This window comes from Manis javanica, chromosome 4 (assembly GCF_040802235.1).
Source record: "Manis javanica isolate MJ-LG chromosome 4, MJ_LKY, whole genome shotgun sequence".
Taxonomy (NCBI): domain Eukaryota; kingdom Metazoa; phylum Chordata; class Mammalia; order Pholidota; family Manidae; genus Manis; species Manis javanica.
In genome coordinates, this window is record NC_133159.1 from 177,213,166 (window position 1) to 177,235,651 (window position 22,486).

General features: G+C 57.2%; 3 protein-coding genes across 13 annotated transcripts in view; 2 read left to right on the forward strand and 1 right to left on the reverse strand.

Moving 5' to 3' along the window:
* The first annotated feature begins 114 nt into the window (after nucleotides 1-114).
* NHERF1 (NHERF family PDZ scaffold protein 1) lies at nucleotides 115-16,064 on the forward strand. 2 transcript variants are annotated; one of them, XM_017643578.3, is made up of 6 exons: nucleotides 115-775; nucleotides 10,432-10,593; nucleotides 11,483-11,636; nucleotides 13,775-13,815; nucleotides 14,854-14,943; nucleotides 15,180-16,064. In XM_017643578.3, the coding sequence occupies exons 1-6, from the start codon at nucleotides 314-316 to the stop codon at nucleotides 15,369-15,371; spliced, it is 1,101 nt and encodes a 366-aa protein (XP_017499067.3). In that variant the 5' UTR covers nucleotides 115-313; the 3' UTR covers nucleotides 15,372-16,064. The 2 variants fall into 2 exon arrangements, with proteins under 2 accessions (XP_017499067.3, XP_073091982.1); XM_073235881.1 differs by lacking the exons at nucleotides 14,854-14,943; nucleotides 15,180-16,064 and adding an exon at nucleotides 14,449-14,827.
* Nucleotides 16,065-18,036: 1,972 nt separating this feature from the next.
* Nucleotides 18,037-22,029, reverse strand: NAT9 (N-acetyltransferase 9). Of its 7 annotated transcripts, none has more exons than XM_073235893.1 (8): nucleotides 21,933-21,984; nucleotides 21,254-21,466; nucleotides 20,558-20,658; nucleotides 20,248-20,357; nucleotides 19,549-19,692; nucleotides 18,865-18,924; nucleotides 18,553-18,647; nucleotides 18,037-18,471 (listed from the first exon to the last, which is right to left on the reverse strand). In XM_073235893.1, the coding sequence occupies exons 4-8, from the start codon at nucleotides 20,342-20,344 to the stop codon at nucleotides 18,295-18,297; spliced, it is 573 nt and encodes a 190-aa protein (XP_073091994.1). In that variant the 5' UTR covers nucleotides 20,345-20,357; nucleotides 20,558-20,658; nucleotides 21,254-21,466; nucleotides 21,933-21,984; the 3' UTR covers nucleotides 18,037-18,294. The 7 variants fall into 7 exon arrangements, with proteins under 7 accessions (XP_073091994.1, XP_036853250.2, XP_017499303.3 ...); XM_036997355.2 differs by having other exon boundaries at nucleotides 21,254-21,339; nucleotides 21,933-21,968; XM_017643814.3 differs by lacking the exon at nucleotides 20,558-20,658 and having other exon boundaries at nucleotides 18,553-18,644; nucleotides 21,254-21,339; nucleotides 21,933-22,020.
* Nucleotides 22,030-22,102: 73 nt separating this feature from the next.
* TMEM104 (transmembrane protein 104) overlaps nucleotides 22,103-22,486 on the forward strand; it is a 51,899-nt gene continuing 51,515 nt past the window's right edge. For 2 of the 4 annotated variants that reach the window (XR_005055622.2, XM_036997337.2), the window contains exon 1: nucleotides 22,118-22,254. Coding sequence is in view for 2 of the 4 variants with exons in the window: in XM_036997337.2 (XP_036853232.2) it covers nucleotides 22,137-22,254 (118 nt within the window). In the remaining 2 variants the exon portion in view is untranslated. Of the gene's footprint in view, nucleotides 22,255-22,486 lie in introns of all 4 variants that reach the window. The other 2 variants (XM_036997339.2, XM_036997338.2) reach the window with 2 other exon arrangements.

Consider the following 22,486-nt stretch of genomic DNA (forward strand, 5'->3'; position numbering starts at 1 on the left):
CGAGCGCCCTACCTGTGATCCCTGATTGGTCCGTGGAGGTCCACACCCTCGGCGCGGCCCCGCCTCCCGAAATAAGAGGCCGGGACGGGTCGTGGAACTCAGACGCCGCGCGAGGCGTAGATTGGCCCGCGCGTTCCCGTTTTGGACCCTCGCAGCTGGCGGTCGCCGCTGTTGGGACACCTGCGCGATCTACCTGTCCTGAGGCACGGGTATTCCCTGTTGCGCTCCCTCTCACCTCCCGGTCCGCAGACCGTCCCACCTCCAGCCCCCCGACGGAATCCCGCATCGCGCCGCTGAGCTGTCGCAGGGCGAGATGAGCTCGGACGCAGAGGCTGGGGCGCCCCTGCCCCGGCTCTGCTGCCTGGAGAAGGGTCCCAATGGCTACGGCTTCCACCTGCACGGGGAGAAAGGCAAGATGGGCCAGTTCATCCGGCTGGTGGAGCCTGACTCGCCAGCCGAGAAGGCGGGGCTGCTGGCCGGAGACCGGCTGGTGGAGGTGAACGGTGAGAACGTGGAGAAGGAGACCCACCAGCAGGTGGTAAGCCGGATCCGCGCCGCGCTCAACGCCGTGCGCCTGCTGGTGGTTGACCCCGAGACGGACGAGCGGCTGCAGAAGCTGGGTGTCCAGGTCCGGGAGGAGTTGCTGCGCGCCCAGGACGGGCCCGGGCAGGCCGAGTCGCCGGCAACCGCTGAGGCGCAGGGGACTGGCAGCCAAAATGAGCCGCAGGCCGCCACGCCAGAGTCACGCGAGGCCGAGAAGAGCCATCCGGAGCAGGTAAGTGCGCCGGGAGGCGAGGCTGGAATGGAGTGGGAGAGGGGGATCGGGGAGAGTCCCACGCGTTCCCGGATGCCCCGGCGGGTGCCCGCCTGTTCTTTCTGAAACTCGATCCTCGAGGGGGAGCCTCCTTCCGCCCTCTGGCCGGACGTACTGGCAGTTACAGGCTTTGGGCTGCGTCCCCGCGACACGCACCCCGTCCCCAGACCGGACTGGTACTCCGAGGCCCTTGCCACCTGCACCTCTTGTCCCTTGGGAGTGGGGATGAGGAAGGGCGGCTCAGGGGCCCAGTCCCCTTTTCCTCGACTCTGTTGGTGCGGTTCTACGGAACCCCCTAGCCCCGCCCCCCCTAGGGTCGGCTCCTCGGCCACCCTACTCCCAACCGCCCCAGAGGTGCCAGCTTCCTCCACCGCCCCGACTTCAAAAAGCTGGAGGAGTAACAGCCTCTTCCTGCTCAGAGCCCAGGCTCTGGGAGCGGAGGGACGCAGGCATAGTTGTCCCCGCACCCCATCCGCTGCTGTGTGTATCAGTAACTTCAGCCCGGCCGGACTTCATCCTCCCCCTGAAGTCGGTGTGCCTTCTAAGAAAGAGGGGAAGCCCCACCGTCTCAAGGCGATGCGTGGGGGTGGGGTACGGGAGGAGGCGCAGAGGCTACCGAGGTGGGGTGGGGGACGGCCCTGCCACCCAGGAGGATTTATGAGGCCCAGGAATGTGAGGAGTAAGCGCTAGCTTGTATCTGGCCGCGGGAGGGAGGACCTTGGAGGAGGAGAAATGGCTACGGGTAGGGGGGGGTGTCCCGCGGCCCTGGGCCCAGGAGCGGCCACAGGCGCTCACGACTGGCAAGTAGTTTGCTCTGTCTCCAGGCCCAGACAGTAAGCAAGCTGGTGGCTTGTTGCCCTTGTTTGGTGTTTCCCCAAACAATCCCAGTTTGGATCAGCTGCCGGAGGGGCAGTGGCAAAACAGGAGTTGTGCTGAGGCTCCTGTCCCCAGAGAATGAAGGGGAGGCCTCAGGATGCAGACTTCTGGGGGGCAGTGCCTGGGTCTCCCCAGGGCCCATTTGGCTTGCACCAGCTCTCAACCTGGTGGCAGCGTGTGGCAGGGGTGTCCATGGTGGCAGCAGGAGCTTCCCTGGACAGAGAAAGGGCACGCTTCAGCCTCAAGGTAGGAGGTGGAGCCTGAAAGGACCAACTGGTTTGGTGGAAACGAGGGAAGTGAGGTCACCAGTAGTCCCATCCAGCCAGAGCTGGGTGCCAGGAATGCCGGGGCCGCTAGGCTCCCACTTCCTGCTGCTGCCAGGCTGGCATTGGCAAGAGTGGGAGCACCACGGTAGGGGTTTGACACCAGGAACTTGGAGCCCATGACCTCTGATCCCAGGCAGAAATTCAGTGTCATGTTTGTGCTGAGTGCATCGATTTGCCATCACCACCACCCCCCTCCCCCGGTTTTTTTTTTGGACTTTGGCACTTGCGTGAATAACCTGCTCCCACCCCCAAGTTACAGTGAGGTTCAGCTCCTCCCACTGCCCTTCAGGTTTTACTGCTGGGTGCGGTTGGGCCTGGGGGCAGGTGGGGGGTGCCCGGGCCAGAGTGGAGGCTTGACCTAGCACGTGATTTTCTTGCCAGGCCATCTGAAAAGGCATCAAGGCTTGGCTTCCTGCTCTCTGGGTGTCCACAGAATCGGATTCCCAGTTGGTGGTGTGACACCTGCATTTGTGTGTACTTTGTTAGACCAGGAGAAGGGTAGAATCACTTCCAGTCAGACCTGGGGTTGGGGTTTCAGGTCAACAGGCAAGTCACAGAACTTCTCTGAGCCTTGTTTTTCCTCTCTATAAAATGGGGAGGGGAAGTATTGGATTACAGTGGTACCTGCCTTCTCTAGAACTTTCTAAATAATGGGAAATATTTGAGCCCCTAGTGGATTGAGCTCCTTTATGCCCAGGCATTTAAATCCACAGCCTTATGCACAGCTTCTCAGCCCTGTTGAGGCCCTCTGTCAGGAAATTCCCATGAAATCTAGTATGGTGGGCATGCAGATGACCCACCTTATCATTGCAAAAAAATGTTAATATCATAAGTTACTTTTTTTCCAAAAAAAATTCTCTCATATATAGCATTTGAGTTTTACTTACTAGTTTTAACCTGAATTTGTTCACTAAGTGGGCGCTGTTATGTTATCTTCACTAGTTCTCCCAAGCAAAAAAGGTGTTAAGTGGAACAATACTGAGTGAGTGCTGGTGACGTGATGACGTTGGGAAGCCCAACCTGGGTTGAGACTGTACAGGGCAGAGGGTGAGGGGTGCCACAGTACTGGTCTAGGAGGAGGTACAGGTGTACTTCCAGCTCTGCCAACCTGCTTTGTCGATGGCTTTCCCCACCTCCCGGGGGGGGGGGGAGCAGCAACACCGGCAGGCACAGAATGAGACCTAAACGTTGCAGCTTGGCACCTGGCACATGGGCCCACAGTGACAGCTGGCAGGCCTGAGCCAGCTCAGCTGTACTAGCTGGGCCACTTCCAGCCAAGTGTCTTAACCTCTGTAAGCCTCCGTTTCCTCTTGTGTAAGTTGGGGGCAATCGCTGCTGCCTCCTGTCAGGCAAGTGCTCAGAGCCTGACACTAAGTAAGTGCTCAGCAAACCTTGATTGTTGGTATTTTAACTAATAAATATTTCACAGAGATTATTACACACCCACCCCTGGGGCAACTAGCCCTGGATCTGCCTGTCTTGCTGGGCAAGAGCAGCTGTGGCCAGGCCAGGCCTGGTGCTCAGTAAGTGCCCAGTTCCGGGTCATTGTTGAATAACCAGATGGTGTTTCACAGCCCTTCACAGTCTGGCCCCCTACTCTTTCCACCATCCCTCTTGGGTGTAAACTCCTCCTAGTCCCCATCCCCTCAAAACCACCCCAAGGATCAGAATTCCCTTCAAGCCCGCCATGCACTCTCAGCCTTCACACTGGCTGGAGCCTTAGTCCCCTTCTCCAGAACGCTCTCTAAGACCGAGCAGTGTCTCTGGGACCCCGCAGGCTGACTGACCCCCTTTCCTCACTTCCTTCTGCTCCCTCTCCTTACACCTTTTATCGCTTTGAGCAGACAATATTTGAGTCATCTGTTCATAGTCCCCACCACCACTGCATGATGGGTCCTGAGGGAGACAGCTGTGGCTTATTTGTGTTCATGTCCCCAGGACTGCGCCTGGCACAGAGTCCAGAGGGGCCCAATAAATAATCTTTGAATTAATGAATGAATGCGTACCAGCCAACAGGGACTTTTATCCTAATGCATCTCGGGTCCAGCACACCTGGGCCTGTTTGCACCTGAAGCACACCGAGAGACCGGAATTCCAGATAGAACCTACCCACTCCTTTTACTGTCTACTAGCAGCTTCCATTTTAAGACTAGAAAACCAAAATTCTGGACTTTGGGGGTCCACCAGATCATGTGCAAATCCAAGTTCTGACACCCACTGGCGCTGGGATCCTAATTGTTCCCTGCAAGCCTCAGCTTCCTCCTCTGGGAAATGAGGACACCAGCACCCACCCACAGGGTTTTGGGTGTGATTCCATGAGATGGTTTGTGTGTGTATAAGTGTGTAAGTACCCGGCTTAGGATGGGTTCTTGCCAGATCTGACCCTGATCCCAGAGGCACAGACGGTGCAGGCAACCCAGGTGGCAAGACAGGCAGGCCATTTGACTCTGATCAAGTTGGAGTTTGGGAGGGCAGAACAGGGTTTGAGCTGCAGGGTGTTTGGGTTTGAAATGGACATGGTGTGTGATCGTTTGTTCGTTCATCCCCTTAGGCCACATGTTTGGGGATCTCTTTCTCCCCTGGGACAGCCCCAGGTTCTTACCTTCAGGTTCCTGTAAAGTCAAATCAGTAATTCCAGAGGTACTTCTCTTGGAGAGTGAGAATGGGACTTCCTCTGCAAGGAACTCTGTATGTCTACATGGGGGCCCCTCTTTTCCTGCCCAGATGTCCCATCCCATAGGGCCCTGGGAACGTAGGTGAGCACTTAAGAATTAGGGGAAGAACGGGCCTAGCCAAGGTCTTGTTGGTGCTACAGGCCTCTTAACAGAGAGAAGCCAGAGTCCTAGGTCCCCATTACAGGTACTCTGCTCTTTTTCTGCTCTGAGATAGAATGGCCCTACCTGGGAAGGAAACTCAAATTTCTAGTGCCCAGCATTGTGCCATAAAAATATCAATATACATCTCATTGACTCCCCATGGCAACCCTGCAAATTAGGTACTTTCTCCATTTTGTCAGTTGATAATAATTGTTCAATAAGTGATAGTTATTATTTGTGTCTGTCAACATGCTATGTAATAACATGCCTTATCTCATTCAATCCATACGCCCACTCTGTGAGACAGATATTCCGCCCTTTGCCTGTCTACCATGTGGAGACTCAGCTTTGGCCAGTTCAGGTGGGCGGCCCCAGGGCTCTCAGCTGGTAGGGAGAGCATAGCAGGGGGTGTGTCGTGGAACCCCGCTGCTCTCAGTCCAGCACCTGTTCATCCATTCAGCCACACAGCTGGGTTGTGCTTGAGGGCCTAACTTTCCAGCTGGGCATCTCTGCCCATCACATTCTGGGCCACACGAGAGTCATCAGAGTGGCATAAATTCAGGTTACTTGAACCAACTCCCTGCGAGGATCCAAGAAGCTAGACCCTTAGATCCCAGGTGCTTCTGTCCCCGGGGGCGTGCTTCAAGTACTATCAGGGAAGGTAACAGCCCTGATGGAAGGTCTCAGCCAAGAAGGAGCAGGCTTCTGTCCCTGGCCCTTACGTCATGATGGACAAAAACCCCCCTGGAGGCTGACTTTGACTGTTGGCCTTGGCCTTCCTTCTCCATTCCTCAGGGTAGTACAGCTTGCCATGTCCCCAGACCCTTAGGCAACCCTTGGGTTCTTGTGCCCTAGAAAAGGACAAGTGGTACAGACCCCCTGAGGTCTGGGTAAGTGCTCCCTGCTGTGTGTCTGAGGCCAGAGTTCTGACTTCCCAGAGAAAAGGCTCCAGGCTCTCCGTGTGGAAGTTACTAGGTCATGGGTGGCTGATTCAAACAGCAAAGGCCATAGGGATTTAGAAGAGTATGTGTGGCTGACAGCCTAATGGATGAGGATGTGGCCTCTAGGATCTGTGTGGGCCACGGGGGCAGTCACTGGCCACAGGTGGCTCTTACTACTTGAAACATGCAAGTTCAAACTTCTATGTGCAACAAGTGTAAAATGCACACCAGATTTTGCAGACTTAGTACAAATAAAAGGATGTAAAATATCCCATTTTGCTGATATGATAGTTTTCATATAGTATGTTAAATTAGATATTACAATTATTTCTCTTTTTTTTTTTCTTTTTAACATATCTACTAGAACATTTTATATTATATACATACATGACTGGCATTATGTTGCTGCTCTCAATCTGAGTTCAGGGCTGCATGTACTTGAGCAATTTATGCGACCTCTTTGAACCTGAGTTTGGGATGAAGTCCATAGGACTTTCCTTATTTCTATACTACATATATCTTCACAGCATTATATTTGGGCTTTAATGAGAAAGTACAGGGCAGTGCTCATCAGGTAGTAAGCACTCAGTAAAGGGTAGGTGCTGTGGGTTATTTCCATAAGGTCAGTTTCGCAAGCTTCCTGAAGGTCCTCACAGAGCTTCTTGGGACAGCCCACAGGGGTGTCCAGCAACTTCTGGGAGATGGGGGAGGGATGATGATGGAGTGCTTGCGGGATAAGCACGCATGGGGCGGCCAGCTTGGATAGTGTCCAGCCAGCAGCAGCCCATGTACCAGCCTGCTCCATCCCAGGCCTGCCCAGCCCTGGGCAGACCTGAGCCAAACTCCCTCCGGTGGGTCTCTGGCCAGCACCTGGAGAAAAGAGCCAGAGGAAGAGGCTTGGTTCAGGGCCCCTGTGTGGGGGTGTCAGAGAAGCTGCCCCCACTTTTAGCATATCTGGATCCCACCCTGCTGGGGTCCCAAGAATGGGCTTCCCACTGAGAGCCTGGGAGTAAGTACAAGATCAAGGGCTGGAGCAGCTCCTTTTTTGCAAATGGAGGTGTCCAACATTCCTCAGTTTGCCCAGACCTGGTGGCGAGGTCCTACAGTGTGAAATGAAGCCACTTGGGGTCATAGGGCATGGGGCAGTAGCAGCCAAACCGTTTGAAACCCCTACCCCGACTCCCACCTCCATCCCCCAGTAAGGAAAGGATACCTTCAGCCTAGAGCTCTGGGCACTGGCCAGAGGTCTGAGCCCCTGGTCACTTCCCAGCCTGCCCTGAGGACAGTGCTGCCATGCTGCCCAGTCGCACGCTACCCTCAGACACATTACCATCCTGGGTTCCTTGAAGAGCTGGCACAAGACCCAAGACTGTCGCCTGAGTCTTGTGGGTGGAATGAACGGAGCTGCCTCCTACAGCAGCCACAGTTCCTTACCCCCGACGTGCCCCCCACCCCCACCACGTCCACCACGTCGGCCAGGGCTCCTCCCCACCCCCCATCCCCTTCTCACCTGCCCTGTTGTTGGGGCTGATTTCCCAATATGGGGCAGCAGGGCTCCATTATCTGCATAAATTAAGAGCCCTTGGCTGGACTGGGTCAGGGGAAGGGAGGTGAGGGTCACCTCTATTGTTCCCCTAGCCACTCTGGTGGGCTTCTGGTCCCGCAGCCCACCCCTTCTGGGCCCTAGAGCTGGCTGGTCAGCTGGAAACAGCCTGGTTGTTTTCTATAGAGCCCATCACCATGGCACCATCCAGGGAGGGGCTGGGCCCAGTGGGGCGTTGGCCACCAGCTGCCCTTCCTGAAGAGGAGCAGGGATTGGCCCTGGGCTTGCTCCCCAGAGACGGTCACCAGGATTCGGGTATATCGACTTTCCCCAGCTTTCCAGGTGGCTGCTGGTGGCACCTATTGAATTCCGTGCCCGCTGTCCACTCCCTTGGGCTGTGTGGGTGGAGGTGACTGGGTGGCCACTTGGGCTGAGCTGGGCTCTCTTTGGGGTGGGGAGGAGGTATTGCAGGGGGAAGCCATGGCAGGCCTGGGACAGGATTTGGGGCAGCCTGAGGACCTGAGGGTGGGAGAGGCCCTGTGAGAGGAGTCTAAGGGCAGCTGTCCTGGCAGGGCCTTTTCTGGTCTGCTGTTTTCTGGAATTGAGAGACTCAGACTCACCCAGGCCCCAGCCGCACCCAGCCCACCTGTGCTGCCCGCTGGCCACCACTGCCTTGTGGTCCTTCCTCCCACTTCTGGGTCTCTGCCAGTGTCTTTACTAAACAGATCCTGATGTTTACTTGCGTTCTCATTGTCATGGAGTCCCCCCTGAGGGTCTGAGCACCCTGGGGCCATGTTCCCCTTGAGGTCACCCCCTCACCCTGGCTCTGCACCCCTCTGAATATGGTACCATGGCGGCAGGCCCCTCCTGAGCTCCTGCAGGCCACATACCAGGTATACTTCCCATTTTTCCACTGTCCCCAGAGGCAGAACCCAGGCCTTGCCCAGCTCTGAGGATGTAGGGCCAGGAGCAATGGTGGCCACACTCCCGCCAGGTTTCTGACGCCTTCCCATCTTCTCTTCTCAGTGCCGGGCCAGGCCCTGCAGATCCCCAGGGAGGCTGCCCCCAGGGACTTCTGGCAGCACCAGCCTGCACCCAGGCTGAGATGGGCTCCTTTGATGGGCTGACCTAGAGCTGCCAGTGACACCCCTTGGAGACAGCTGTGGGGAGGGGTGAAGGACGGGTCTTCCTGGAAGAAAAGGAAGCCCCCAGCCCTCCCATGGAAAGGGAGGGAGCCTCCAAGGATTTGAGAAGGAAGGAGCTAGACAGAGCTCTGTAGGTATCTGAACATTCCAGAAAACTACCTGAGGCTCCCTCTCCTCCCATCCCAGCCACCCCCAGAGGGCAATCACGCAGGGGGAAGGGAGCAGGGAGCCTGACCCCTCAGGCTGGGTCCTCAACACTCTCAATCCTCATGGTGCTGGAAGAAGGGAGTCAGGTTCAAAACAGGCCCTCCAGCTTTAACGACAGGTCACTAGGCAAGAGGTCCAGGGTTGAAATGTGCTGAGGATCATCGGTGAGGGAAGCCTGCAGCACAGAAGACCAGGCCTGAAAGCGAGGAGAGTACCCTGAGCCCCCAGATTCCCCTTCCGCTGACACACCGAGCCCGGAGCTGCCCACTGCCTCACCACCTGGCCCACAGCTGCAGCCCTGGCTGCAAGAGGCCATGAGCACCCGGAAGGAAGGCTGTGGTTTCTGCAGCTCCCAGCTGCCTCCTGGCAGGCAGACTGCAACCCCTGCAGGAAGGGCCACCCGGTGTTGTGACGCCTGCTGAGGCCTCAGCTCCAAGTGGGCCTCATCTCAGGCTGGACGTGGATCCTTAAGGGCCAGCCCACGGATGGTGGCAGGGACACGGGGCCAGAGCGCGGCTGGTGTTCTGGCTCCAACACTGTAAGGCTGTGTGATGTCAGGCAGTGGGCTAATCATCCCCAGTCTATTTCCCCATCTTGGAAACGGGAGAGACTTGGCCAGGCTGCTGTGGGAAAGCTCTTTGGAGTGAGGGGAGGTGGAAGGAGCAGAGACATGAGAGCCACCCACTCCCCGCTTCCTTGAGACAGAAAGCTGAGCCTGCCTGGTGGTGACAACTGGTCGGACCTGTTTCTGCTTACCTGGGCCTGGGAGGGCTGGGCTGGCGGCTTTGTGGAGGGATTAGCTGGAGGGGAGAAGAGCCTCACTGCCCAGAACAAGATCCCCGTGGGCTGTGGGGGCCTCCGGGCTGCAGGAGGGCCTCACCGGGATAAGCAGCAGGCAGTGGCATCAGCAGGCCTGTTGGGAGTGGGCCCTGCAGCGAGGAGCCAGGGGCACGAGAACCCGGTGGGGCAGAGAGCGCCTCGGTGGGCCCCCTACTTTTTTATACTCATTTAATTGTCTTGGCTGTTGGGATAGGGGCACCTGGAGCGAAGTCCCAGGCCTCTATCCCTGATTAGGGTAAACGCAGACCAGCGGTCACCCCGCCTTCCTGCATTGGTGATTCCACACCCCTCACCAACATCCTGAAACACAGAAAGACCCGCCCAGGCATTTAAAGGAAGCCAAGTCAGCCTGCGCCACCCCCTGAGAGTGGAGGGCTGGGGAGCCTCAGGTGGCTGCTGCCTCCTGGGGCCAGCAAGTCGGGGCAGGAGGTCTGTAAACCCTCCTCTCCTTCCCCAGCCCCTCCGTTGCCTCCTCCACACCCAGCTGGGGATGGGGTTCTGGAGCAACCTGGCCCCACATCCCCAGAATCTCCCTTCTCAGCTTCTCGTGACCATTCTTTTAGTCTTAACAACAGTGGGAAAATCTACACGTGCACAGGGATTTCAGAGTTGTAAAGTGTTTCCATGTATGTTAATTATCTCACTGGGTCTCACAGCAACCCTGGGAGGCAGGTGGCACTATAGAATATATAGAATGATCTATAAATGAGGAACCCCAGGCTCTGAGAAGGAAATTACTCTCCTCAGGGCACATAGCTAGTGTGTGGGGGTGGGGGTGGGACCAGGGCCAGGGCCCTTAGTGGCCATTGCTCATTGCCTAGCATCCCCTGCCTTGCTCACTGCAGAGAAGAGGGTACAGAGGGGCTGGGAGGCAAGACCCGGGATGATGTGGAATGGCCATGGATCCTCCTTCATCCCCACAGAGTGAGCTTCGGCCTCGGCTCTGCACCATGAAGAAGGGCGCCAATGGCTATGGCTTCAACCTGCACAGTGACAAGTCCAAGCCAGGCCAGTTCATCCGGGCGGTGGACCCAGACTCGCCTGCTGAGGCCTCGGGGCTCCGGGCCAAGGACCGCATCGTGGAGGTAGTGTTTCTTGCCTTCCTCCCGGGCTCTTCCTTCCTGACTGCCTCCCCGCAGATAAGCCCCTCCTGGGGCAGCCTGCACACCCTCTGCTCCTCGGTTAGCCCCTGGGCCCAGGCCACCCACAGGTGCTGGATAGATGGGGGGGGTTGGGGGGGATATGAGGGTGGGCAGGAGGGAAGGAAGGGAGGAAAGATGGGTGATGGATGGACGACGGATGGACGGACAGAAGGGCTGACTCCTCTCTTGCCCCCACGTCCCCTGGGCAGTTCTTCCCCGAGCAGACACACTCAGTGGCACGTGATTTGCCCACCCGTCCAGCGTCTTGGGCTACCCCAGAGTTACCCACTGCCTGAGGCCCCCATGCTGGGCGTAGGCAGGAGGGATGAACGCCTTCCCCAGGGGTGAGGCCTTTGGCGCACTCACTTGCTTGTACACCCCTGGACCGGGCTCAGTGGGAGAGGAAACGTGAGCCAAGTGCCTTGGGCGGGTCCCAGAATCTCAGTCTTAGAACCTTAGAGCTGGAAGAGCAGCTTTCACAAGACCTCTCATTTTACGTGTGAGCAAACTGAGGCCCAGGGGGGGAAGTCGGATGGCAAGTGCACAGAGAAGCTGGGGCCCGACCCCGATCTTCCTGTCCCCTCTGTCACAGCTGTGTTTGTTTAGTCTCGTCTAGATCATTTCTTCGGCTTTTTCCATATGTCCTGCTTCCCCCTCTGACTGTCCCTTGGCCTGATTTCGGACTCTCTGGGCAAGGGGCATGAGTGTCCCCAGGCTGCCCACTGGCCAAGGACAGAAAGGACCAGTTGCACCTCCTCCACCTAGCCCTCCTCCCCACCCCCACCCCCACCCCAGCTGAGGCCTGTGCTGGCAACCCCACCCCCACCCCCAGGTGAACGGGGTCTGCATGGAGGGCAAGCAGCATGGAGATGTGGTATCTGCCATCAAGGCCGGTGGGGACGAGACCAAGCTGCTGGTGGTGGACAAGGAGACCGACGAGTTCTTCAAGAAGTGCAAGGTGACCCCATCCCAGGAGCACCTGCATGGTGAGCTGGGTGGACAGCCGAGCAGGGGATGTTGGCTGCGCCCCACACGCAGTGCGTCCTGGGTTGTGGGTGGGCAGCTTTCTGCATCAAAACTCCCACCTGGCCCTGCACGGGGGGCCCAGAGGTGCGGGTTTGGAGGGAGGGGCCTGGAGTCAGGAGAGAATCAGGGAGCCACAGTAAGTTCCTGAGTTTGGCCCCTGATAGTGGTGAGCTGGTACCAGGGAGGGTGGGATAGGGTGGAGCTGCCGTACCAAAGGGAGACCTGAGCCCCCAACGCCTCCACCCCAGCAGGTTCTCAGGGCAGTGCTGACACAAAGAAAGGGTTAACTCCGGAGAGGCCTCCAGCCTTTGCGTGGTCAGATCAGAGTCCAATGGACAGGGCCCAGGGCCTCCCCTCCCTTCCCTCAGGTTGTCTTGGAAACCCAGGCTTGCTGGCCGTAGGGAGCAGTGGGTCCCCCATCGGTCCCTGGGCCCCTGCCCTCCCCATCCCCCACATCCCCTTGCCAAGCCCTGCACCTCCCCCTGCCTGAGCCCAAGCCAGACGGGGCAGGGCTGCTACCCTGGATCAGGGAGGAGTCAAGCGGTGCTCTGCTACCCGGTCTGGACTTTCTCCCTGAGAAGATGGCTCCTTGGGGGGATGTGGGGTAGGTGGAACCTCTCTGGACTTTGTAAGAGGTGGAGCCTCCCAGGGGTGTCAGAGTTCTCTTGGCGGGGGGTGGGGGGTCCACACAAAGGTCCCGCTGTTCCTGCCACAGACTTAGACCTCCAGCTGGAGGGGCCCGTGGGTCCTGAGGGTCTCCTGGGGATGGGTCAGTTTGAAGTCCCCAGCCGACTTGGGGCCTGGGAGGTGGGGCAGCCCCTTACCCTCATGTCCCAAGTTCATGGGAACCAGATAACTCAAGATAATTGCCTTCCTCAGTGAGAGGGATACTGAGACCCAGAGAAGCCCAGCCTTGCACTTGGTGACATGATGTGGGAAGACACAACCGAAATTGGGGCTCCACTCCGCTCCTACCCTGCCATCTCCAGCCCCTCTCTTCCCCTACCCTCAGATATCCTCTCTCCTGTCTCACTCTAGCTGGGCAGGAAGGGCCCTGAGAACTAGTAGTGGCAACCTCTAGCCAGAGGACCTGCACAGGGAGAGGCCTGGGGCTAGGTCTCCTCCCCAGGTGTCCCTCCAGGTTGGTGTCCCCACCCTGCTCCAATGGGATGGAACTGTCCCCAAAGAGGGGAATGCACCCCCTCCCAGCAGCTGCCCCCTGGCCACCATGAGACGGGGTGGAGTTCATAAGGAAGGGGCTGGCTTGGGGAGAGTGGGTAAATGTCCCTGTGTGTCAGCAGTCCCCTGGCCGCTGTGGGAGGGCTGCAGGTGTTGAAAGGAGGATATGCTGGAACAGTCCCCGTTGTAGCCATGTGGGACCTCTGTGCGCAGCAAGTCCAGTGAGGGTGGTCCTAGGCTGGTGTTCTCCCCCTCTGACACTGCTGACACCCCCAGGTTTCCCATTGGCTGGGGCAGGGCACACCCCGGACACTACCCTGAGCCCTCTTGTCCCCTCATTTCCACACTGGCAAGCCAAAGAGTTGAGGTTATTTTCTCTTTCAGCGGAGGCAGGTACTAACCGTAATCTGGGATGTAGTTCCAGTTCTGGTGACACCATCATTATCTAGGAAGCATTTGAAAAATGTTGATTCCTCGGCCTGCCCACTGAATCACAAGCTCTGGGTGCCAAAGTCCAGGAATTATTTCTGACAAGCTTCCCAGGTGATTCTCAGGCATCCAGCCTAGGATCTCCACCCTGTCCAGGACTCTACTTTTTTCAAACAGCTCATTACCCATCAGTGGCTCATGAGATCAGTTGAGTAGGCAGAGACCAGCATATTTTTAAAAATGAAACTGAATCGAAAATATCAAAGAGCATTTTTTTCAATATAAAAGTATTGCTTTATGAAACCTGTGTTACACACACGCAGTCACTGTGTCAGCTGAGTCATCAAAATGGCAAATGTACGTCCAGCGGGTCGCAGTCAGGAGACGGATCAGAGCATGTGCCCAGCCCTGGTCTCCCTCCCCTCCAAGCTGCACTGCACCGGCATTCCCCAGAGCTGCTGGACTCACCTCTGCCTTTTCCTTCACCTAGGTCCCCTGCCCGAGCCCTTCACCAATGGGGAGATCCAGAAGGTAAGGGCAGGCCCTCTAATTGCTCCTCTGGCTCAGTCCGGGGCTGCGGGAAAAGGGTGGAAAGTGGAGGGCGGCCATCTGGCTTAGGTCGAGTCCCTGAGCTCCAGGCTATGTAACTGCTGGTGGACTCCTCAGCTCTGCCTAGGGCTCATACGGTTGGGTGGGCGAGGCCTGGCCAGGCCCTTTGCAGCAGCCATCCTGGGTGACAAGCCCTGCCTCCAACTCCCCACCGTACAGAGGAAGCCATTCTTCCCCCCAAGAACAGAGCTTCAGTGTCTGGACGTGCACTGCGCTGGCCCTGCTACTTCCAGTCTGGGTTGGAAGAACAAAGCCCCTCCTCCCTGGCAGAAGGGAAGGGAAGGGGAGGCAGGGCTAGATGCCAGCCAGAGCCGCAGAGGAACCCAGGCAGGGTTGAGCACCAAGCTGAAGCCCTGGCCAGGGGGTGGGCCGATTCAAGGGTCAGGCACAGAACAGGAGCTGTGCAGGGTCTGCTGAAAGGCTTCCCTTCTCCAGGGGATCCTGCCAAGGGACGTAGCCCTGGGCCACCTGAACCTTCCACCACTCTATCCAGGGGTCGAGAGCTCTCATTCAACTTATTCCATTAAAGCCCTTCTTGGCTGCTTTGGGGTTAAGGTTTCGAGATTTCTGGGGTCAAGTCCAACAGCAGGGCCACAGGAGATTCAGGGAGCATCACCCGTGTCCCCATGCCAAGCAGAGAAGCCCCTCCTCCATCACTTGCCTACAAGGTGAGTCGGCCTTGAAGGCTACACTGGGAGGACTGGAGGACTGAGCAGTTCGGCTCATCCCACGACGCCCCTCCCAGCTGGGCTGTAGAACCAGACTACCCACTGATCCTTGGAAGAATGTAAAAGTGTAAATCCCCCAGGAGGCACTGGCGGGCTTAGGCATGGGGCTTTGGGGTGGGTGGCAAGGGCTTGAGTGGAATTTCTCAGACTGAGGCACCTGTCTTCCTTGGGAACTCCCCTCCTTGCTCAGGACTTCCCCAGCCCAACCCCCACCCCTCCTTCTCTGTACCAGGAGAACAGTCGTGAAGCCCTGGCCGAGGTGGCCTCCGAGAGCCCCAGGCCAGCCCTGGCAAGATCCACCTCCAGTGATAACAGTGAGGAGGTAGGCTGGCTAGCTGGGCGGGCAGGGGGTGGCAGGGGGTTGCAGGAAGCCCAGTCCCAGGCCACACGTTCCTGGCACACCAGCCTGCCTTGGAGGTCACATGCTGAGCCACGTCCTATTCTTGTGACCTGGCTTCCCTTGGCACCACCCCCAAGGGAGTCACCTCACCAGGGCTGAGGACCAGGACACATTACTGGGCGCTGACCCTGCCCTCTGCGTCCTCCTCCTCCTTGCAGCTGAATTCCCAGGACAGCCCCAAGAAACAGGACTCTGCAGCACCCTCATCTACCTCCTCATCCTCTGACCCCATCCTGGACCTCAACATCTCCCTGGCTGTGGCCAAAGAGAGGGCCCACCAGAAGCGCAGCAGCAAACGGGCCCCGCAGATGGACTGGAGCAAGAAAAACGAACTCTTCAGCAACCTCTGAGACCCCTTGCACCGGCCACCCAGGAAAGGTGGAAGGGCCAGGCCAGCCCCACAGTCAACCTCTTTTCCCTTCCCCCAACTTGCCCCTGAATTGACATCAATCGACACCAGCAGCTCCCTCTTTTTTTCCTGATTTTTCTAGAGAACTGTGTTCTTCCCTTACCTCACGGAAGGCCGTTTTTCCATCCCTCCCAATCAAAAAGCAGACCGTCCTCCCTCCTCACTGAGTGCTTCCACCAACTGGCTGTCCCGTCCCCACCCTCTTGGGACATCACTGGAATTTAAACCAAGCAAGGATCATGGGATCAGGCGAGAGGTCATCTTCCCTCACGACCCCAGGTGTGACTGGGTCCAGGGTTGATCAAGAATCTGATTACAGCGCGGCATCTCACAGTAGATGGGGCCCATCATCCCGAGACTAGCTTGGGCATGTTTGTTCATTTGATTTTTTTTTTTAAGAGTGTGGTATCAGAGTTTTGGGGGGATTTTTTTTTTCCTTGATTAACATGATTCTTCAAGTTGTTGCATCCAGGACATAGCAGTGGCCTGGGCCTAAAGCTTTTTTGTTCCTGCTCCCACCCCCTTGGCCCCAGACAGCATGGGGAGGGTTTGGCTCCCCCTGCCCAGCCCTGAGCCAGGCACCACCATTGTTAAGAAAACTCCATCAGAAATGCAACTGGTTTCTCCAAACTGCCTCAGCCTCTGCGTCTTCCTTCAGATCTCTTGTCCTCCTGGTCTAAGAACTGGGGAATGGGCACTCCCAGGGTGGCCTCAGGCTGAGAGGGTGGCCCAGGGGGAGGGTAGCCCTGGGCTCCCGGGCTCCCAAGCCAGGCATAGGGTGTGGGTGGGTGGCTGTTCCCAGAGGGCTCAAGCCTGTAGCTGCCTGGGCCACACACGTCCTGTGAGAGCTGGAGCCACCCAGTTCCTGTGTGCTTTGCTCAGGGGTCAGCATGTCTCTGCGTGCAGAGGCTGCACTATAGGGATGTGGGAGCTGAGACCCAAATGCACAGAGGGCTCTGAGCAGTTCCTCTAATTACAAGAGCACTGAACGTGTAAATCACAGACGAAGCTGGGTTTGGAACGAGAAACAGCTTCCACCCGCCAGTGGGGTGCGGATTCCCAGGAGGGATGTGAGCTGGCGCCAGGTGCTCTATCTTATCTGGCCACAGACATGACTGGAGGGCAGTCGTCCAAGACTAGGAGAAAACAAGACCAGCCTGCTGAGCCTGGAGACATGCCTGCGGCAGGTAGTGTAAAGGGGGACTTTCCAAGGGCGAAATGCCCTGCTCCTCCACAAGAGGTCCAGGTCCTTTCTGGATCTGGCACCTGAGGCCACATCCTGGAGGTCTGTGAGGGTGGCCCTTGAGGGCCAAGGCTGCAGAGCTAGGAAGTACCAGGGCAGGTGCTCGGAAAGAAGGGGAGTTGGCCCTAGGCTACTCTTGCCAAGCCGGAAGATCACTCAGAATCCAGGTTCCTGGAACTAAGAACAATAAAAGACAGTGAATCAACGAGGGGACCCAGGGATCACTTGGGGCTTAGAGAAGGGCCGATCACACTTTGGCTATCTTTTGTTAGCGCTTAGATTCAACCAGCAGTAAGAGAAGCTATCCAAAAAAGCCCTTACCTTGGCACCAAAAGCCCCAGGCCCTGATGGGGTAGGTGTGGCCTTCCCCCAGCCCCACCTCTATCCTTTGACCCATTGAGGAGAGGGGGAGGTAAGCAAGCCTGAGGACTGCCCCTCAGGCTGTGGAGGCGCCTTCCCTACCCTCACCTACTGGGTGGGGAAGCCCTGAAGGCAGATGGGAGAAACAGTGGCTCAGAGGTAACTCATGGCTGAGAGGCCCCAGCAAGCAAAGCTTGTTGTCCCAGGTGTGTCTTCTATTCTAGTTTTCCATGTGCTTAGTCTGGTGTGAGATGCCAGGCTGGACGGGGCTGGTTGCCAGGAGACCTCAGCAATCACTGTGGCTCTGCCATCAGACGCGAGTCCTCCAGCAGGTCCCCTCTCCTGGGGCTGTTTCCTCCTCAGAGTGCCTGAAGTGTCCTCAGGAGTCTTCCTCAACTGTTTGAAACATGCCTGGCCTTTCTTCTCAGTCCCCCAGTTATGATGGAGGACAGTTAGGAGCCAAAGGTTACCCGCCTTGTTCTGAGATGGGGAGACAGGCCCAGCTCTGCTGCTCCCTGGCACCAGTTGCCAGGCAGCCTGGCTATTCCAAACCTGTGCCTCCAGCGCCCCCTGGTGGGCTCGTCAGGTGCAGCTGCTACAGAGGCTGAAGGGTGAGGAGTGGCCAGTGCGAGGCCACAGTACCTTCAGAAGGGTACCACTGAGTGGCCTCCAATTCCTCCTGCACCTCTTGCAACTGAGCAGCAGGCTCCAGGTTTCATCAAAAGAAGGGTGCTCTAGGCACAAGGAGCTGTATCCAAAACTCGTTCCTAAACACTCCAAAGGGGAGAAGAGGAAGGACACTTGCCCTCTCTCTAAACCTCCTATCTGTCCTTCCAGGGCCCAGCTCATTCATTCCCAAGCCCAGGCTCACACCCAGCCTGCTTCTGCAAGACCAAATGGTCATGAGCTGCCCCTGCCCCTTTCCTACCATGTTGGGCTGGATGCTGCGGGCTGCAGTCCTGGGAGCTCATTTTCACTCAGGCCCAGTGAAGAAACAGAGAAAGCTGCATGACCACTTTACTCCGGGCCAGGCCTCAGCCCCAGGGCGGTGCCTCTGACCTTCAGGGGAAGGGAGATCCTGCCCATCCACCAGGGTCCCCTTTGCCTCCAGCTCCCCCCTCCACCCTGCATCTGTCCTCCCATGGATTTGTGTTGTTCACTCCAGGGTCCGAGAGCCTGAGTCCGGGTGGGCCCTGGAGTCACTCAGCCACGCTGCCAGCCTGCGGGAGGCCAGGAGCACTCCGCACCCAAGCCCGTCGGTTCACCGCCCAGTGCAGGGCTCTGGCCTTGTGGAGCCACTGACACAGTGGGGCTCCGATGACCCATCCCTGTAGGGCCTCTCTTCCATGTAGCTGGTCTGCTCCAGGAGCCATTGCCGCTCCAGCCGGCTCACTGTCAGTCTCAGTGTCACCTCCTGGAAGATGCTGCTCACGGCCACCTGCGTGAGCCAGAGAGCAGCCTGCTGAGTTAACAGCCACAAGTGCTGGCATACCTGGCCCCAAGTCACAGATGTCCTTACCTGCTTAAAGTGAAGCTTTTGGAACATCCGGATGCTTGGTTCATTTCTTTGCCCAATTTTAGCCTCAAACTTGGTCAGACCCAGCTTGGTCACTCCTCCCAGAGATGAGAGAGAGGGACAAGCTGCAGGATGAAGTCCCCCCAAACCCAGCACCCACCCCTCCTGTCCTCATGTCCACAGCCCCTTAGGGGAAGGCTGTGGGTACCTGTCACCCACACCCACACTCAGGCCTGAAGAAGGCCCACTCCCAACCCCTAGGCCTCACCTGGGGCCTGGCCACTTCTCCCCACTTTTCTGCTCAGACTCCCTTACCATAAGACATCATCATGAGAACGGCCTCCGTGCCAAAGCCTCTGCCCCTGCAGTTGGGCTCTAGGAGAGACAACGGCAGTCACTGGCACCACGTGCTGGGCTCCAGGGCAGGCGCTTGACAGACAGGACCTCATTCAGTCCCCACAACTCTATGAAGTTGGAACTATGATTACCATTCTGCAGACATGTAAACAGAGGCCCAGAGAAGTTCAAGGACTCTCCCAACAGTTCCCAGCTTGGGGACCCCCAGCAACCTGCCCCAGAGTTGACGCCTTAACCTGAGTGTGCTGCCTCAATAGGAGAGGCAGCAGCCCCTTAGGGGAAGGCTGTGGATCAAGGACACAGAAACTGGAGAGGCTCTTCCCAGAGCATAGGAAGAGGCTCCAGGGGAGATCATATATTTTTTGGAGGGCTCCCAGCCCCCTCCCAACAGTGGGGAAGGCTCAAATGTAAAGACCCCCAAACCAAAGGTTAAGTACACATCTAAGTATAAGACAGGAATAAAGTGAACCAGCAAGGATGAAGCACCAGGCTGACGGGCAGTCTGCCCAGGCCAGGTGCTGGGCTCACCAACACAGAGCCTCCCATCGAGCTCTCTGATTGCCCCGGGCAGCCCCGGCTGCCTTAAGGTTCAGCAGAACCAAAGGCTAGGAGGGAAGGCAGGCGGGGTCAGGCAGAACAAACCTGCAATCATGACCTCGATCTCCCCCAGGGAAGGGTCCCCTAGGTCTGTGAGGAAGAGGTTCACATCTCCCGCCATGCAGCTCTCCTCAGGGGGGCCTGGCTGGGCCCGCCACTTCTCAGCATCCAGCACAATGAAGGTGCACTCTAGGGAGGGAGGGGCCGAGGTTACTGCCTGTACTCCCAGGAGGGGTGAGGTGAGGGCAGTTTTCTCCCCAAACTAGAGGCCTCTAGACCACCACCATCTCTGAGACCGTCAGGGGACAAGGGGGCCCACAGTCTCCCTCAGCTGATGACAAAGCCTTAACTCTGCCTCGTGAAGGAAAAGACAGCCTTCTCCAAACAACAAGTGTATTCTCAGAAAGCATGGGAACCAAAAAAGAGCAATAACCACAACTGAGTTTGTGGCAAGGGATGTGAGGAACAGGCCCCAGTTTATATCCAGTGCCCCAAATGCTTTACTTCTGAGCTTGGTGCATTGAGTGGGTGGAAAGACAGAAGCATGAGCCACAGGGACAGGCTTCAGTGGGCATAATAGTATATGGGTTTCAGGCACCTTTCAGACTTTGCACAAAGCGCTTTTCACAAAGTTTCTGTGGCCCCAGAAGGGCTTCAACTGGGAGTGAGAAAGGAGGGAAGCTGGAGACTGCCTCTGGAGTCAGGCCTCCCACTACCAGCCCAGCCCAGGCCTCTGCTTCTCACTGTCTGCATCCTCCTGCCAGCTCTGCTGCATGGCATATTCCTGCTCCAGGCTTAGCGGCTCTGAGGCTGTCAAACGCTGCAGCTCCTCTGATTTCATCCACTCATGATACCTGCAGGGACACAGAGATGGCCTTCAACATGCAGGACTGATTCAGAAGCATGGGTCTGCCACTCTATGAGATGAAGAAATGGATGGTAAGAAAGGAGAACCCCATAGGGCTAACACAGGGCTCACAGAAGACCTAAAGAAATATCGTTGCTTCTATGGCAGAGGGCCACAACACAAGGCCTAGAGTCAGGCCAGTCCTACAAGAAGACAGCACGAGGGGTCAGTTCTATCCATCCAGCTTCCCATCCAGTCTCAGGGGTCAGTGCAGGGGAGCAGTCTGAAGCCAAACGTTCCTCAAATTCCTAAGGGGAAATACATGACAAGCTGACCTCAGTAAACAAAGCTGTACAGATCTCCACAAAGGCCAAGCATCAAGAACCGCACCCTCCCCCGACACATACACACAAAGAAAAACTACAAGTAGAGAATACACCCCTACATCACCACTATCCCAGTCTACCAGACAATCACCAGCTGCTCCAGCAAGTCCTGCCCTGTGACTCACTCCTGTGCTTTCAAATCAATAGACATCAGAGCAGCCCAGCTCAGGTTTATGACACGCTCACATTAAGTCTCCAAGAACTGAGCATATTTACTGGCACTAATTTACAGTTGGGCGAGAAAACTTCTTTTTTTTCTTACACACATTTCATTTTCTTGCTGTAAATTCAAAAGGGAAGTTGAGAGGGTGAAAGGGAAAAACAGCGATGGGCAACTTCTTCCAAGGAAGTCACAGTCCGCTGCTTCCGTTTTCACTTTTGCCTGTATATAATCACTTCTCACACCAATATTTGTCCTTCGCAGAGGAAACAGCCCGATATTTGGGCTAAGGAAGGCTGACCCTCCTTCCTGTGCCTTGGAGAGCGAGTCGCATCCTGTGTCAGGCGGAATGGTTACCTAGGCACGTGCTCCGAGGTGTAGGGTACCAGCACCACCTTCTTCCCCAGCAGCAGGATGTTCTGATTTAATCTCATGGAAGCAGCCTGCAGGTGCGAGGGCAGACTTCAGAACCCTCCCACTTAGGGTAGTAGCTAAATGCCTCCTGCGGGTAAGTTGTTGAAGTGCCTTGGGCCTTTTTTTCCATACACTTCGGAGGCGGGCTCTAAACCCCTTGCAAGGAGAACCGGGCTGGTTAAATATATTTAAAGAACCTTTGACTCTCACCTCAAGGAGCTAAGCCTGAGCTGCTATTTCGACCTGTCCCTTCCATCCCCCCTCCCAAAACCTGGACGCCTCAGACCCACGCATTAATTATCCCCAAAGTTCCCATCACTTCCCTAGCCCTGAAACCCGCCCCAGGATCAACGTTCAGCCCTGCCCTAAACCTATGCGCAACCCCTCTCCTCAGCAACCACGCACTGGGCTCTGGCCCCTCCCTCTTATCCCGCAAGCCAAGTCCACCAGGCCACTTTAGGGCCGGGCTTAAGTTCCCAGTCCCCTCCCCTCTGTGTGGAGCTACAGGCTGTTCTCCTCGACCGCCCCGCGCCCCCACCCGCCAGCTACGGCGTCCCGAAACGGCTAAGTTCACACTCTCTCCCTGCTGACGAAAGCGTCCCAAGTAAAAGAGCAGATCCACCTCTTACAACCAGCACGGCTTCGCCACCGGCTGGCTGGCTGCTGTCCCTCCCGCCAGCGCGTCGGAGCACACTCCGCCCACTTCCGCCACGCAGACGGCAGCTGCTAGGGCTCAATCCCGGTCCCGCCTCCGCGAGGCGCCCAATCAGCGCTCTGCGCCCCGCCCGAGGCGCGCGCGGAAAAGGTGGGCTCCTGGCGCAGGAGCATGCGCGCTGTGGGCGCTGACTCGGGACAGCAGGAGCCGGCCGCTGCAGAGGGGCTGGAGGCGGTGGGCGCGGTGGCTCGGAGCGAGCTACGCTGCAGGTGTCCGGCCGCGTGGGAAGGTGGGATGGGCTGGGGTGGCATCAAACTCCGAGATCCTCCTGGAGGGGGGGAAGAAGTCGGCGAGAGGCTCGGAGCAGGGCTCTTGAGAAGAGGAGGAGGTTTGAGGGTGGGAAGCCTTAAGGCTGAGCAGAAGGCAGATTGGGGGGCGGGAAGTGGAAGCCCCATTAAAAAAGAAAGGCTTTGGGGAAAGGGGTTAGGTTAGGGGCAACCTAGAAAACCCGCAGCCCGTTT

Excerpts from the sequence above, each read along its gene's own strand:
- NHERF1 (XM_017643578.3), top strand. The coding sequence starts at position 314 with ATGAGCTCGGACGCAGAGGCTGGGGCGCCCCTGCCCCGGCTCTGCTGC. Across the intron at positions 11,637-13,774 it reads ATCCCAGGAGCACCTGCATG|GTCCCCTGCCCGAGCCCTTC; the intron begins GTGAGCTGGGTG and ends TCCTTCACCTAG. Across the intron at positions 13,816-14,853 it reads CCAATGGGGAGATCCAGAAG|GAGAACAGTCGTGAAGCCCT; the intron begins GTAAGGGCAGGC and ends TCTCTGTACCAG.
- NAT9 (XM_017643805.3), bottom strand. The coding sequence starts at position 21,330 with ATGAGATTAAATCAGAACATCCTGCTGCTGGGGAAGAAGGTGGTGCTG. Across the intron at positions 20,358-21,253 it reads ACCTCGGAGCACGTGCCTAG|GTATCATGAGTGGATGAAAT; the intron begins GTAACCATTCCG and ends GTGTCCCTGCAG. Across the intron at positions 19,693-20,247 it reads CTGGCAGGAGGATGCAGACA|AGTGCACCTTCATTGTGCTG; the intron begins GTGAGAAGCAGA and ends CTCCCTCCCTAG.